Consider the following 15,872-nt stretch of genomic DNA (forward strand, 5'->3'; position numbering starts at 1 on the left):
CGAGACCATGCAGCCACTATAACAACGGGTGAATGGACACCATGGAACAATCGCCAGACAGGAATGTTCCCTCCCAGTCAGGGAATACCTCAGTTGTCAAGGACATTCAGCTTCTGATCTTCGGATAAGCATCCTTTGAGTCAGCCTTTGACACTTGCAGAACAACACAGAAGGGCCAAGCAGAAACGGAAAGTCATGAAGCCAGCCTCAACCGTGATCTTGGGTTCATGTCACACTACATGTGATCCCACCACACTATTCTGTATCTGTAAAAATCTTCCTTCCTGTCCTGTTTTAACACCATCACCTTGATAAATTGCTATGATCTCTCTACCTTAATAAGTTTGTACAATTTAGGATTACTTATAACTTTGGTTAGACTCTCGGCATGCAAACCTTATTCCTATCATATTATTCCAGTCAAATAAAAACCGAAAGAACTGCACTCTCCGTAAATCAGGAGCAAGGGATACTAAATGAGGCTCAGTGGGTCTGACAGCAGCTGTGAGGAAAAATAAGTGTTAATGTTTCGGGTCCGATGACCCTTCCTCTGGTTTTTCTTCACAGATGCTACCCGACCTGCTGGATGTTTCCAGCAGCATCTATTTTTGTTCCATGTTATTCCAGTCATTTGGTTTATCTCCAGCACCACCCTATTTTTAAATTTTTGTAATTATTGCTGTACCTAATTTAATCTGGTTTTAAGTCATCCCTTCACTTGTTATTCTGCTGTTGACACTTTACTCACAGCACCTAACACGCTTGGTCACCTGCAGAGACATCATTTGACACTCCACTCTCATTATTTGTATGATTTTTTGATCTCTCTGCCCATAAATCCTGTGTTCTGTGTGCTTCTCTCTCACTTCACCTGATGAAGAGGCTATACTCCAAAACTTTGTGATTTCAATTAATCCAATTGGACTATAACTTGGTGTAGTGTGATTTCTGACTTTGGGAGTTTAACCACCTAAAAGTTTTCCTGCAAGCCATATGCCTACCTTGGAACTACAAGCACTATTCCTTCATTGTTGCTGGTTCCAAATTTTGGCACTCTATATCAATGTTCCCATTTATTCTTCCTTATGCACAGCCTTTTAATTTCAATGAATGGAACTGCTAAATTCTGAGAGGTCAAAATGTTGCCCTTGATACCTAGATGTCACGAATCAATTAAGAATATGCGCTTACAACATGTCGGTTGTGAAGAGGTCAAGACAGACCAGGTGAGTCACTTATTCCAGAATGCCTTGTTTCTACTCTGCTCTTGTAAGTAACAGTATTGACGTGGCTGGTATAATCATACAGTGAACAATGGTTATCCTCTGATCAAGTTCAACCTCAAAAGGTGAAGAGCAAGTTATCCAGTGATTATCCAATCGTCCACTAAATCCACTCCCTCTCCTCAACCATAATACTGTGCCTTTGTTTCTCACCGATTTCCCATAAAGCCAGAGTGGTTGTTCAAAATACAAATCTGCCTGTTCCTTTAACCCACTAAACAGATCATTGAATTTCTGTTTGTTCCCACGTGAACTGATAACAAAGGGCTGATTTTCTCTCAACATGCAGCCACCAGACATTCGGGTTTTTCAAACTTTTGCCCATTTTCAAAGTTCACTTTCCAAGTGCAATCACATCGTATGTTTCCACAACTCAGTCTCTGAAGTCTCCAATCAGCTCTCTGAAGCAATCTACAGCATCTAAATTATCCGTCTTGGACAATGCACTATGGTCAATGCTACAGGATGTTATTATTTGTGACTTTGGTTCACACTATTTCTCAACATTTGGAAAAGTAAAGGGGACAAGTAGACAGTAGGTCACAGAGCATTTGTAAAGGGAAATAAATTATTATACTTTGAATGGGTATCTTTAGAAAGTTGAGTCAGAACCCAAAGAAATCCCTGATGCATGCTCATTCAGCCTGGGAAGTTGACATTTCCGATGGGCAGACTCATGCTGCCTGTAACTCCTCCTTGAGTGTTTCTTAAACTGATCCCAATGTCAGAGACTTGCATTAGATATACGCTACTTACTCAGATACCTACTTGAGAATTAATCTCTGAGATAACTCCATGATTAACAGAACTCAACCGTTATCATCCTTTAACACAAATTCTCATTCTCGATGAGACCAGTAGCCCCCAAACCCTCAATTGCTTCCTCCACTCCCCATTCTTCGAATCATTTTCACACCATCCTCAGTCAACTAACCACTGCCCACTACTCCTAAGTGACTAACCACTACAATCTCACCATCCTCTCATCAATTCACTCATCTACCCCACTGAAATACTTGAGACTTTATTCACCTGCTTATGGCAACTGATGTTGTAACGTAAGGATATGTGCTCTGCGCAGTTCCTCTTTCCAACATGCCCCTTGTCAAGGCTTTTTTGCTACTACCAGGATTAGAATTCCTGGCTAAAATGGTGCCAAAAGTAAGTGCACACAGTGCCACCGTTGTTTGGAACCTCTGGCCTTTTGTTTCTCTTAATACCACCAGTTACCGTTTTCTAAACCAACTGTTTATATGACAATGAAGAAATGTGATTTGGGGGTCCAAATACATATCCTCAATTGTATTCCTAATGCCTATGTACTCAATTTATGGAAACAATGGTTTCTAATCAGTTAAGTGAAAGAAATCGAGTTTACAATGGGCAGTATTTAGGCCTACCTTTGTGAGCACCTGAAATACATATGGGTACATCAATCCTTTCCTGTGTCTGTGTTCAGCAACTCTTAGTACCTCTGGAGCTACCATTGGCACAGGAGGGGTGGTTATATCCATGTGGTTTCTTGTAGGCACTGATAGAAGAGATGGAATCTGTTCAGTGTTGATTTGGTTCAGCCTGCTTCCAGCTGCTACAGCTTTTGTATCCACTTGGCCTCCTGGATTGCCAGAGGGATCTTCCACCTGCTACATAAAGGATCATGAGTACAACCTGCTATAGTCAAAGAACACAACCCTATTAAATAATATTTTCTCAATAGGTATTTCTGAACAATACAGATCTAGATTATAATAACCCACAGGCACTTTCAGTTACAATTTCAAGTAAAAACAAAAGAGAAATTAAAATAGCACTCTTGAGCGTAAAGCTGGATATTAATACTTGAGAATCAGCATCAGCAACCAGCAACTTTTACATGGGCACTTCGAGAGAAACAAAACTGACTTTTGCTCCTTGTGACCTTGAAATGAATAGTATCCTATGATTTTTCAAATTACCAATATCCTAGTGGGAATTACCAATATCCTAGTATTAAGGGAGACTGTAAACTACTAAATAGAGGGGATAGAGAGATCTTAAACAGCAGAGACAGATAGATAAATGAGAAGAGTTTTGAATCTGAGAAGACAGACAGGAACAAGTCAGAGAACAAAATGACTCTGAAGAATTAAATTGCATTTATTTCAATGCAAGAGGCCTTATAGGTAAGGCTGATGAACTCAGGGCCTATTTGGGAGCATGGGAATGGGATGTTATAGTTATTAAAATAAACCTGGCTCAAGCATGGACAGGACTGGTAGCTCAATGTTTCAGATGCTACAGGATAGAAAAAGAGGCGAAAGACGGGAAGTGGCATTTTTGATTAATGAAAGCATTACTGCTGTAGCTGGAGAAGATACTTCTGAAAAATCGTCCAGTGAAAATGTATGGGTTGAAATTAGAAATAAAAAGGGAATGATACCTTGATTGTTCTATAGATCTCCCAATAGTCAGAGGAAAATTGAGGAACAAATATGTAGAGAGATCTCAGATGTATGTAAGAATAATATGGTTGTAATAGCAGGTGAATTAAATTCCCAAACATCGACTTGAACTACCAGTGTTAAAGGTTTGAATTGTGAAAAATTTGTTAAATGTGTTCAAGAAAATTTTCTTTATCAATAAGAAAATAATCACACTAGAGAAGGAGCAAAACTTGATCTCTTGGGTAATAAGAGAGGGCAAGTGACTGAAATAATAGTAGGGGAACACTTTGGGTCTCGTGATCATGATTCTATTTGTTTTAAAATAGCTATACAAAATGACAAGCCTTCCATAAAAATTAAACCTTTTAATTGGAGTAAGGCAAATTTTAATGGTATGAGACAAGAACTTAAAAAAATTGATTGGAGTAGACTGTTCATAGATAAAGGGATGTCTGGTAAGTGGGAGGCTTTCAAAAGTGTCATAATGAGAGCTCAGAGTCATTATGTTTCCTTTGAAGTACAAGGTTAGGCTGGTAGGATTAGAGAATAATGGACGAACAAAGATATTAAGGTTCTGTTAAAAAAAATTAAATCATAAATTAGACGTAAATAACTGGGTCAAATGAATATCTTGAACAATATAAAGAGTTGGAGCCTTCTTAAGAGGAAGGCAAAGAGATGAGGCAAAGAGATGGCAAATGAGGTTAAGCATAATCCAGAGAGATTCTACAAGTACATTAAGAGCAAGAGAGAGTAATTTTAGAGAGAATGGGTCCCCTTAAAGATAAAAGACGTCAACTTTGTGTTGAACCTCAGGAGAGGGGAGAGATATTAAATGCTTTATTTTTTACTGTGGAGAGAGAAATGGAGGCTAGAGGACTCAGGGAAATAAATATTGATGTTTGTAAACAGTTCACATTACCAAAGAGGAAGTACTGGAAGTTTTAGAAAATATAAAGATGGATAAATCTCCAGGACCTGATCTAGTGTATCCCAGGACTTTGTGGGAAGTTAGAGAGGAAATACCAGGCCCCTTGCAGAAATATTCATATCATCTATCAATATGGGTGAGGTGCCAAATGACTGGAGACTGGCTAAAGTTGTGCCTTTGTTTAAGAAAGGATGAAATGAAAAGTCTGGGGACTAGACCTGTGACTCTGACTTCGGTGGTGGGTAAGTTGTTAGAATTGATTTGAAGCAGCAAGGAATGATTATGGATAGTCAGCATAGTTTTGAACAGGGGGAATCATGTCTCCGAAACATGATTGGGGTTTTTTTAAAAGAAGAAACCAAGATGATTGATGAAGACAGAGCATTAGACATTGTTTGCTTGGACTTTAGTAAAGCCTTTGACAAGGCTCCTCTTGGTAAACTAATTAGTGAAGTTAGATCGCATGAAATTCAGGGTGAGCTTACCAACAGGATGCGAAATGAGCTTAACGGCAGGAGACAAAGAATGATAGTGGAAGGTTGTTTTTTGAAGTGAGAGCCTGTGGCCATCAGTGTTCCACAGGGACCAGTGCTGGGACAACTTCTGTTTGTCATTTGTATAAAAGGTTTAGATGAGAATATAGAAAGCATGGTTAGTAAGTTTGTGGCTGCCACCATGATTGGTGGTGTAGTGGACAGTGAAGAAGGTGGCAAATGAAGTTTAATTTGGATAAATGCGAGCTATTGCATTTTGGTCAAACAAAGACAATTAAAAGTAAGGCCTTGGGCAGTATTGTAGAACAGAAACCTAGTGGTTGGTACATAATGTTTTGAAGTTTGCTTCACATGCAATGGTTCAGGCAGTGTTTAGCATGCTTGCCTTTATTGCACAGACCTTTCAGTATAGGAGCTGGGACATTATGTTGAACTTGTATAGGAAATTGCTGAGGCCTCTTCTGGAGTATTATGTCCAGTTGTGGTCTCCCTATTATAGGAAGGATATTATTAGGCTGGAGACGGTTCAGAAGAGATTTACCAGATGTTGTCAGGACTGGAAAGTTTGAATTATAAGGAGAAGCTCGATAGGCTGGAACCTATCGAGAGGTGACATTATGTGGATTTATAAAATCATGAGGGATACAGATAAGGTGAATGGTATGTGTATTTTCCCTACAGTAAGTGATTTCAACATTAGGGGGCATATTTTTAAGGTGAGAGGAGAAAGATTTTAAAAAGACATGGGGGCAATTTTTTTATTAACACAGTGGTTCACGTGTGGAATAAACTTCCAGAGGAAGTGATGGATGCGGGTACTGTTACAATGTTTAAAAGACAGTCATATATGAATAAGAAATATTTGGAGGGTTGTGGGCCAAGCGCAGGCAGGATTAAGTAGTTTAGTTTGGGATTATGGTCGGCATGAACTGGTTGGACCGAAGGGTCTGTTTCTGTGCTGTATGACTCTATGATTCCTTATGAACAAAGAAGAATGCACTTAGTTACTCTACATGTCAACAAAGGATTACACGTTTTCTAAATTGCAACTTATATTTTTCAGCAGGCCATTTTATCTGATGCAGCAATGCTTACATTATTCCTCATAATACAAGATACTAGGACATGGATAATGTGGTACTGAAGAATTCAATACAAGTTTATTACAGCTCACCAATATATAAATATATTACATTCACAAGCACATCAACGTCTGGGCTCACATTAAGCTACTATATTACAAAGAACAATAGACATTGACCAGCATATCATGCTTCAAATGATGGACTGCAATTTTTATACCCTCCAGTCTTTTGCCATGATACAGTCAACAAATCATGAGCATGTCTCTTAAGATATACTGGCATGCTATGTCTCTTTAAAGATATATGTCATAATGAGTTTGAGACAAAACCCTTGCGCATTATTCCCTTTTTTCAAAGTTTAGTGAATAACCTAAATGGCCACATATGGTTGTACATAGCATGTGTTGTCAATTCCATAATTATAATTATACAAAAAGAGAGTTTATCAACTCAGTTGAACTTTATGTGCAGTGTATACAAATCCAACATGGGGTTTGCTGAATAATTCTGACAAATGGCAGCAGCCTGTACAACCAACACCTGTCAAACCTGAAGCAATGTTGTTTGGACAGTGTTGAGAGCGGACAAGTTTTTAAAAAAAAAAATTGACTTGTGGGATGTAAACATAACCCAGCTAGCGATCATTTATTGTCCATCCCTAGCTGCCCCTGAGAAGATGGCAGTGAATTGCCTTCTTGAAGTGCCACAGTACACATGCTGTAGATAGAGCCACAATGCTGCAAGGCAGAGTTTGAGGATTTTGCCACAGCAACATGGAAGTACAAGAGTACACTTCCAAGAAAGAATGGAGGGGGAACTTGCTGGTGATGGTGTTTCCACGTATCTGCTGCCCTTGCTCTTCTAGATCGGAGTGGTCATGGGTTTGGAAGGTGCTGTCTAAGGACCTTTACTGATTTTCTGGATTTCTTGTAGATGGTACATATTGCTGCTACTGAACATTGGTGGTGGAGCAACTAAATGTTTGTAGATAAAACTATAAGACTCTAAGAAATAGGAACAGGAGTAGGCCATTTGACCTAGAGTCCGCTCAACCATTCAACAGAAACATGGCTAATCGCACATTCTTTACATCCACTTTCTCACCCTTTCCCCACAAACCTCAATTCCCCTACTGATCAGGAATTGGTCTATCTCCGCCTTAAGTATACACAAGGATTCTGTTCCCACAGCTCTCTGTAGCAAGGAGTCATAGCCCTCTGAGAGAAGAAATTCCTCCTCATCTGTGTCTTAAACTGTCACTTCTTTATTTTGAGACTATGCCCTCTGGTCTTACCCCCACCCATGAGAGGGAATATTCTCTCAGCACTTACCCTGTCAAATTCCTTAAGAATCCTAGCCATTCCAGCAAGATAATTCCTCATTACTCTGAACTCTAATGAGTAGAGTTCCAACCTCTTTAGTCTTTGCTCATTAGACAATCCCTCCATACCAGGGAACATTCTAGAGAACCTTCTCTGAACTACCTCCAATGAAGTGATATCATTCCTTAAATAAGGTGACCAAAACTGCTCACTGTACTCCAGACGTGGTTCACCAGCATCTTGTACATTTGCAATAAGAATTATTTACTCTTATACTCCAACCCTCTTAAAATAAACATTCCATTGACCTTCCTGATTATCTGCTACACCTGTTTTCCAGCTTTCTATATTCTGTGTAAAAGTACCTCCAAGTCCCTTTTACATGCTTTTGCAGTTTTTCTCTATTTAAGTAATAGTCTGTTCTTTCATTCTCCCTTCCAACATGAACAATTTCACATTTTCCCATATTATGCTCCATTTGCCAACTTTTCTCCCCACTTAATCTATCAATAATTCTCTGTAAACTTGGTATGCTTCTCGCAATCTGCCTTTCCACTTATTTTGTGTTACCTGAAAATTTGGCTACAGTATATTCACCTCCTTCCTCCCACGCATGAAAACATATTGTATACTGTTGCAGACCCAGCACTAATCCCTGTGGAATCCCACTGGTCATGGGTCACCAACCTGATTAAAAAAACCCTTATCCTCACTTGATGTTTCATGCCCATGAGCCAATTTTCTATCCATGCCAATAATACGGTCTCCAACACCACAGACTCTTTCAACTTAACCGTTTGTGCAGTACCTTGTCTAATGTCTTCTGCAAGTCCAAATACAATACATTTACTGCTTCCCCTCTATCAACTCTGATTGTGACTTCCCCAGAAAACTCTTAACAAATTAGTCAGGCATAATTTCTCTTGCAGTGAAGCCATACTGACACTGCTGATGACATTAATGATTTTTCAAATGTTCAGCTATTACTTCCTTAATAATTGATTTAAATATTTTTCCAACAATAGACGCGGTGCCAATCAAGCAGGCGTCAAAGCTTGTCAAGTATTGTTAGAATCACACTTATCTGGGCAAATAGGGAGAATTCCACTACACTGCTGATTTATGCCTACAAAATGGCAGACTTTGAGGAGTCAGGACATAACTTACTTGCTGCAAGATTCCTAGTCTCTGACCTGCTCTTGTAGTCACAATACTAGTGACTAGCCCAGTTAATTTTTTGGTTAATCATAACCTGTAGGATGTTGAAAGTGACAGTGATGGTACTGAATGTCAAGGGGAGATAATAAGATTCTCTCTTGTGTGTTTTGTATATCCAACATGGCAGAGTTATCTCAATCGTGCCACTTGTCCAAGACTTTGCTCTGCCAAGCCAGTGTGGTAGCTGTAGTGTAACAGCCACCTCATTTTAATTCATACACTAGTATCTTCAGTCCCTTAAAATGAAGTTTTGAACTTGGAACATTCGGACCTTCATGGACAACTCCAAATGCGACAGGCCAGAATGGCATACTGCTATCATTGCCCAGGAGATCAGATGTTTTGATATTGATATCGCTGTCATAAGCTGCCAACGATCTAGGTGGACGGTTACATTTTTTTCTAGATAGGTAAATCACTGCTGCCTTCATGGTATTGGCTTTGCCAGTATAAACAAATTTTGCCCGAAACATCGATTTTACTGCTCCTCGGATGCTGCCTGAACTGCTGTGCTCTTCCAGCACCAGTAATCCAGAATCTGGTTTCCAGCATCTGCAGTCATTGTTTTTACCTGAACAAATTAGCTGGCAATCTCAAAGAATGCCCTTGTGTAATAAACAAATGCCTCCTCTCCAGCTCACCTTTTCTCATAAACAGTGCGCGACAGTTCTCAACATCTATGCCCCAATGGATGCTACAGATAAGTCCAAAGAGGAATTTTATGCCAACCTTGATCAGTCCCTTGACACAAACCACAATGGGCAACAAGCTGCTCCTCCTTGACTTCAATACCACAGTTGGAAAGGACAAGGACCTCTGGTGGATGTAATAGGCAGAGAGGGGTTAAGAAAATCCAAGGTACCCTACTCCTGATAAAGTGCCTAGAATATGTCTTATCTTTTTTCTCCTAAATAGCCAATTACAAAGCCTCGCTCCAAGCACTGGGACTTGCTTGACTCCATTACCATCCAAGAAAGAGACAAGGATATCATCCGTGGCATGACAGGAGTAGAGAACTGCTGGTCAGAGCACTGCCTATATCACTCTGTCATCAATATGAATGCTGCAAAGCAGGAATTCCTTAAGGAAAATCAATGCTGAGGAATGCAGAGCTCAATTCAACTTGTGCTTCCTCTGCCAACCTGATAATTCCTGGTGACCCAGAGATACAGAATAATTGCAATTAATGTGTTCTCAAGGTTTCCTTACATCATTAACTGCAAAGATGTGCTTGGTCAATCAACTAGGAAGCGCTAACACTGATTGATAAGAACTATCAGGAGATCAAAAGCCTGCTAAGTTGCTTTGGGGAGGCAATGCCTATTGATATCATCACTGGACTGTTAATCCAGAGGCCCAGGGAATGTTTTGGGGGGCCTGGTTCGAATCCAGGATGGCCGATGGTGGAAACTGAATTCAATAAAAGATCTGGAATTAAACGTTTAATGACGACCATGAAACCATTGTTAATTAGTGATTTTTGAGAACTATTGTTGATTGTCAGGAAAAACCCATCTGGTTTACTGAAGTCCTTTAGGGAAGGAAACTGACATCCTTACCTTGCATGGCCTACATGTGATTCCAGACCCACAGCAATATGGTTGACTCTTGACTACCCTCTGAGATGGGCAATAATGCTGGCATAGCCAGCAACATACTTATCCCGTGAATGAATAAAAATTGTGCAAGGCACTCTAAGTATGAACAAGGTAAAAACAATGACTGCAGATGCTGGAAACCAGATTCTGGATTAGTGGTGCTGGAAGAGCACAGCAGTTCAGGCAGCATCCAAGTAGCTTCGAAATCGACGTTTCAGGCAAAAGCTACTTGGATGCTGCCTGAACTGCTGTGCTCTTCCAGCACCACTAATCCAGAAGTATGAACAACAACCAGACATGAGAACTTGAAGCAACTTTAGAAATAGCTGAAGGTTGAGGTCTAGATGAGCTGATGAACAGGTGGTGGGTGAAGAAAGCACAGGAGGACCTAACACTTAGCCAATAACCATGATGCACGTTTTTCTTTAGCAGAGTCAAGTCTATAGTCGATATACTCAGGGGCTTATACCACCGCTTGTCAAGAGTGGAGAGCACTCACCAAAGACAGAGAGGAAGTCAGCACTCACTAGAAGGAAGATTTGAAGGATTTCCTTAACAGAGACTGTCTTCAATGCAACTGTCCTTCATTTCATCTCACAGTGTACTATCTACACAACACCATCCTGGCATGAGGTGGAAAAGATCATTCAACAGCTAAACGACGAGATATCAAGAGCAGAGACATTCCCCACTGAAGAACTAAAATATTACCGAAAAGCAAGAAAGGTCTAAGTCTGATAGTGCTAACTACAGAGGAATTTCTTAGCTGCTTGTTACAAGGAAAGTTATCGCAAGAATCCTCCTCTATTCCCTTCTCCCCATGACTGAAGAGGTCCTCCCAAATTTGCAATGCAATTCCTCCCTCTAAGGGGCACAATGGAAAACGTTTGCTGTATAGTAACCAAAAATGAAATGCAGGAGACAGCACTGACCTTTGAACATAATTTTCCCTGCCTTCACAAAAGCCTTTGAAAATGTCAGCTACGAAGGATTGTGAACCATCCTTCTGTATATTGGCTGCCCCAAAAGTTTGCCATTATCCCCTGCCTGCTCCAGCATAACATGAAAGATTCAAGCGATCCTAAACAATAGATTCACCAAAGACTCAATTCATGATTAGTTTGGGATCAATGAAGGGTGTGTCACCACGTTAACCTTCTTCTTGATTTTTCTTGTTGCAATACTCCACATCACCCTCAGCAAACACACTGCTGGAGTACAAAACAAACATGAATCTGTTCAATCACAAATGCCTGCAGGCCAAATCCAAGGTAATCTTATCCTCAGTCATTGAACTCAGGTATACAGATAATGCTTGCATCTGTGCACACTGAGCTCCAAACCATTGTCAACACCTGCACTGAAGCCATTTATATCATGGGCTTTACACGAAACATTCAGAACACAAGATACTTTACCAACCATCCTGGTCATGTGCACTGCCGTTGGTTGGCAAAATCTATCTTGGGCAGCATGAACCACTTTGACACTGCGATAAGGTTCAACATGATCTTCCATGTGTCAGTGCAGCCTTAGTGTTTGAGGCTTACATGAAGACTGGGGACTTAAAACTAGAACTACGTTCATGGTCTAAAGAGCTGTTGAGATATTTACCCTTCTGCGTGTTCTAGTTTTTCAGCAATCACTACAAAACCTTGAAAAGATACCGCATCCACAAGATCCTTCTAATCCACTGGCAGGTGAGACACACCAACATGGCTTCTCCCCAGCATTTAAAGTATTAACGTCCACTCAATCAGTTCCACTGGACAGACCACATCAACTGTATATCTGACACAAGGCTTGTAGCATTCCAGGGACTCCACACTCTGCGCCACATGTGACAACGACTGTAATTTGTATACTGGAGTCTTCAGTCACCTGAGAACTCACTTCCCATGTGGAAGCAAGTCATCTTTGACCACAAGAATAAGAAATAATTAGCTGCAAGGCAAAATTGTACAAACTTGCCCACAGAGTATAAGTTAAGCTGGGGAGCCCTCCTCCATTAGTGTTGCATGAAAAAGTGGCAATACAATGCAAAAATCCTGTTTGGTTTCATGATACTTGCCTTGATTGGTACTTTAGTATAGATAGCAGGGTGTCTTAAGAACCAGAGCTTTGAGTTGGTAATTCAGCCCCTCAAGATGATTCGGAATGGGGTGTTCCCCACTTTGTATACATGCCTTGACAATTCAACTGAGGACTATTGGCATACAGAATCTGTTCCAGATACTAAAGGAACTGAAAACAGTGCTCATCATGTCAGTGATGGTAGTGTCAATATGTTGCAAAGTCACTGAAAAATGGGAAATTTAGAGAAGTAATCTGTCATGGGGATGTACTCTTCCCTATACAATAATGAATAGGCAGGTCTGTTGCTTTTTGTTCAAGGAGTGGATGTAACATATTGATGTTGAGGCTCCCATGTATTCATGAGTCACTGAATATCCTAATTAATCCTTGGCCAGTAACAGGCGATCTTGAGTTCAATACATTTGTCACCAGTGTAATAACAACATAATATCATGGCATTGTTTCCTTTGGCATTAGGACCTACTCGACCATGAAAATGATTTGTGAGCTCCAAGTTTGTTCCAAATAAATAAATCTTCTCAAGTACTTCTTCAGGCTATTCTTGGTTCATGATCTTCTGGAACTTGCTGCTCATCTTTGATAGTTGTCAATTACAAGTTTTCATGCTGGTTCCTGTCAAAGTGTAGCAAATCAAACTTGAAAATGTCTGCAGTCTCGTAGTCACCAGTATCAAAATATGGATCAAGAGGAATATTTTGGTTTCTGTGGGTTGGGTATTCTGCTCACAGTATCAAATGTAGCCATCCTAATGCCTCGCTTATTCTTCAAAGTCACATTCTTGGAACTTGACATATAGCTCCAAATGTGACAGATCATTTCCAGTGGCATATTATCTGCTTCAATGGTCAACTAAGTATGTGTGAAACTGCATGGTGTCAAACATCAGAATTAATGTGTTGAGCAGATGACAGCATTTTCAAACAAAAGACTGATGTTGACTTGGCACTTTTGTGATTAAATATTAATCCATGTTGTCATTCTGCTATATCAGGAGATAGTTATGGTTTTATTTTGTTTCATTCATAGGATGTGGGCCTCACTGGCCAGGATAGCATTTATAACCATCTTTAATTGCCCAGAGGGCAGTTAAGTGGTAACCACATTGCTAAGGACTTGGGAGTCACATGTAGGTCAGACCATGTAAGAATGGCAGTTTTTTTTTCCTGAATTACAATAGTGAACCTGGTGGGTTTTTCCAACAATGAACAATAGTTTCACAGTCATAATTAGGCTTCTTATTCCAGATATTTACTGAATTCAAATTCCATCATTTGCCATGGCAGGATTTGAATCAGGGATCATGGTCTGCTTTTGTGTGACACTTTTGTGTGACACTTCAGCTATACAAACTCAGCTAAGCACATTCTCACTAATCCTATCCATATGACGTCTTGGTCAAATGATAACTCAAATAGTAACAGAGCCATCCAAAAGGCATCTTAAATGTTATATGCACTTGGGAAACTCTGCAAATTGGACACACCAGGATCCATGCTTCGCACCTAGCTTCTAAAAGAATCTTGCTCCAGAGAATTTAGAATTTAATGCTTTCAGTGTCAGTATTTTTAAGTGTAAAGTTGAGGCATTTTTAATCTGGGCATACTCTTATGATGCTACTGGTGGTCAATCTTCCCAAGTTGTACCATTTCACTCTAGCTCATTCAGTTCTGATCAAGGTACTTCCTTGATGAGCATGCTCCATTTCCTTGGTGGATCAGTAAGTGAGCTTGCATCACCTTTAAAATGCAATACTGCATCACTCTTAAAATTTCCAATTGCTTCAAATCTATCTGGGTATAGGCACTTTGAGATTGTTGAGAGATTTGATTATATCACACTTGGTCTATTCATATTTGATTTTCATCTCATGAATTGTGACTGATACACAATGTTAGCCCTGCCATTGCTATCTACCAGGTACAAGATTTGGGGCAGCCAAGATCAGCTTGTAAATTGGCACTGCAGTGTGATTCTGCCAATGCACAGAACTGATGATCTACTACATGGTGAGATTCTCTCTCACAGGCTGCACAGTGAACTGCCATTTACTGACATTACTGTTTTACGATGCTTATACTGTCCCTTCTAACGCAAGGAACTAGGAACATGGATTAAGGTGCTATTGAAGAATCTAGCAAATGTTTATTAGAGTTCACTAACACATACAAGTACTACATTCACATGTACAACAGTATCTGGGCTCATGTTAAGCTATAAGTAAAAAAAGAGCAGCAAGTTTCTCTTAGGGTGTCATGCTTTTGGGATCCAAATCACACTGTATGATACATGAAGACATTGTGTGAATGTCTAATAAAAGGTATCCTGCCATTTTGATTGTCAGACAAAATTCAACAATTAGTAACTGAACATAATAAATATACACTGTGACAATATTCTGAAAACTCTACATGCTTATATTGCTACATAGTATTGATGTTAGTGTCTCTAATTAAGAACAATAATTGAGTACAATACCTTAGTTTCATTTCGAACACAAACACCTTTCTGATGCCCTCCACCAGACGATTTTTCTAGACCTTCAGACTGATTTCCAGACTTTTCCCAGGCTAATACATGGTGATGTATTTCAGCAACATGACTAAGAAAAACAAAATACAACAGATGTTAAACTGTTGTGCTCAATACCAGATATCTGGCTGAAAATTAATTAATAATTTAGATTTTCAGATTTATATTTTCCCCAGCTGCATTCTCCCTCCCATATTTTTTTTTAATAATTTAAGTATTTTCAAAATCTTTTGCATCACCAGAATCACTATCTATCACATTTTAAACTGCCCCAGCTTTTCCAAAAAGGATCTGCTGCCCCAGATACTCAATTATTTTCCTTGCTTCATCACTCTTCATTTGGTTTGTTCAGTTCAATATGTCAACACCTGCAAACTGATATGCTGAAGTCCTGATCGTCTGTACTCATCTGGGATAAAATGCCAGAGTTTTTACAATATTTTGATAGTCATGCTCATTGCAAAAATGCAATTCAAATTAAAGGAATAGAACATTGCTACAAATACTGACTGGATCCAAAATTTTGTGACAGAAACTCAAATTACATGCTTTATAAGTCTTGATATAAAATCCATAAATCAAAACCAAATAAATCCAATGCATCCAAGTTCAAGAATAAACCTCACTGTGTGCTAAGTTAAAAGCAAAACATAATTTAATTATAAAGATAACTTCATACTCAAAAGGTCATAAAGCTGATTTCTTAAGATTATCAGAATTACTTTTGTCTTCTAGATAATACTTCCTTTTAAAAAAAAGTAACCACCTCATATATTGAGTGCCACTTTTCCATTTAAAAGGCACAAAATGTGTTTTAGAACTTAACTGATTGTTACTAAAAAAGGACTATGACACCCGCACTGCATCCTTGGAACAAAGACGCTGACAGTAT

The 15,872-nt window shown here is 39.4% G+C and overlaps 1 protein-coding gene across 2 annotated transcripts in view; it reads right to left on the reverse strand.

The window, feature by feature from the left end:
- LOC140483749 (constitutive coactivator of PPAR-gamma-like protein 1 homolog) overlaps nt 1–15,872 on the reverse strand; it is a 128,056-nt gene that overhangs the window by 39,261 nt on the left and 72,923 nt on the right. The window contains exons 8-9 of one of the 2 annotated variants that reach the window (XM_072582263.1): nt 14,927–15,050; nt 2,684–2,923 (exon numbers count right to left, since the gene is read on the reverse strand). In XM_072582263.1, the coding sequence (XP_072438364.1) occupies nt 2,684–2,923; nt 14,927–15,050 (364 nt within the window). Of the gene's footprint in view, nt 1–2,683; nt 2,927–14,926; nt 15,051–15,872 lie in introns of both variants that reach the window. The other variant, XM_072582262.1, reaches the window with a different exon arrangement.

The sequence above is a fragment of the Chiloscyllium punctatum genome, chromosome 12, assembly GCF_047496795.1.
Source record: "Chiloscyllium punctatum isolate Juve2018m chromosome 12, sChiPun1.3, whole genome shotgun sequence".
NCBI lineage: Eukaryota > Metazoa > Chordata > Chondrichthyes > Orectolobiformes > Hemiscylliidae > Chiloscyllium > Chiloscyllium punctatum.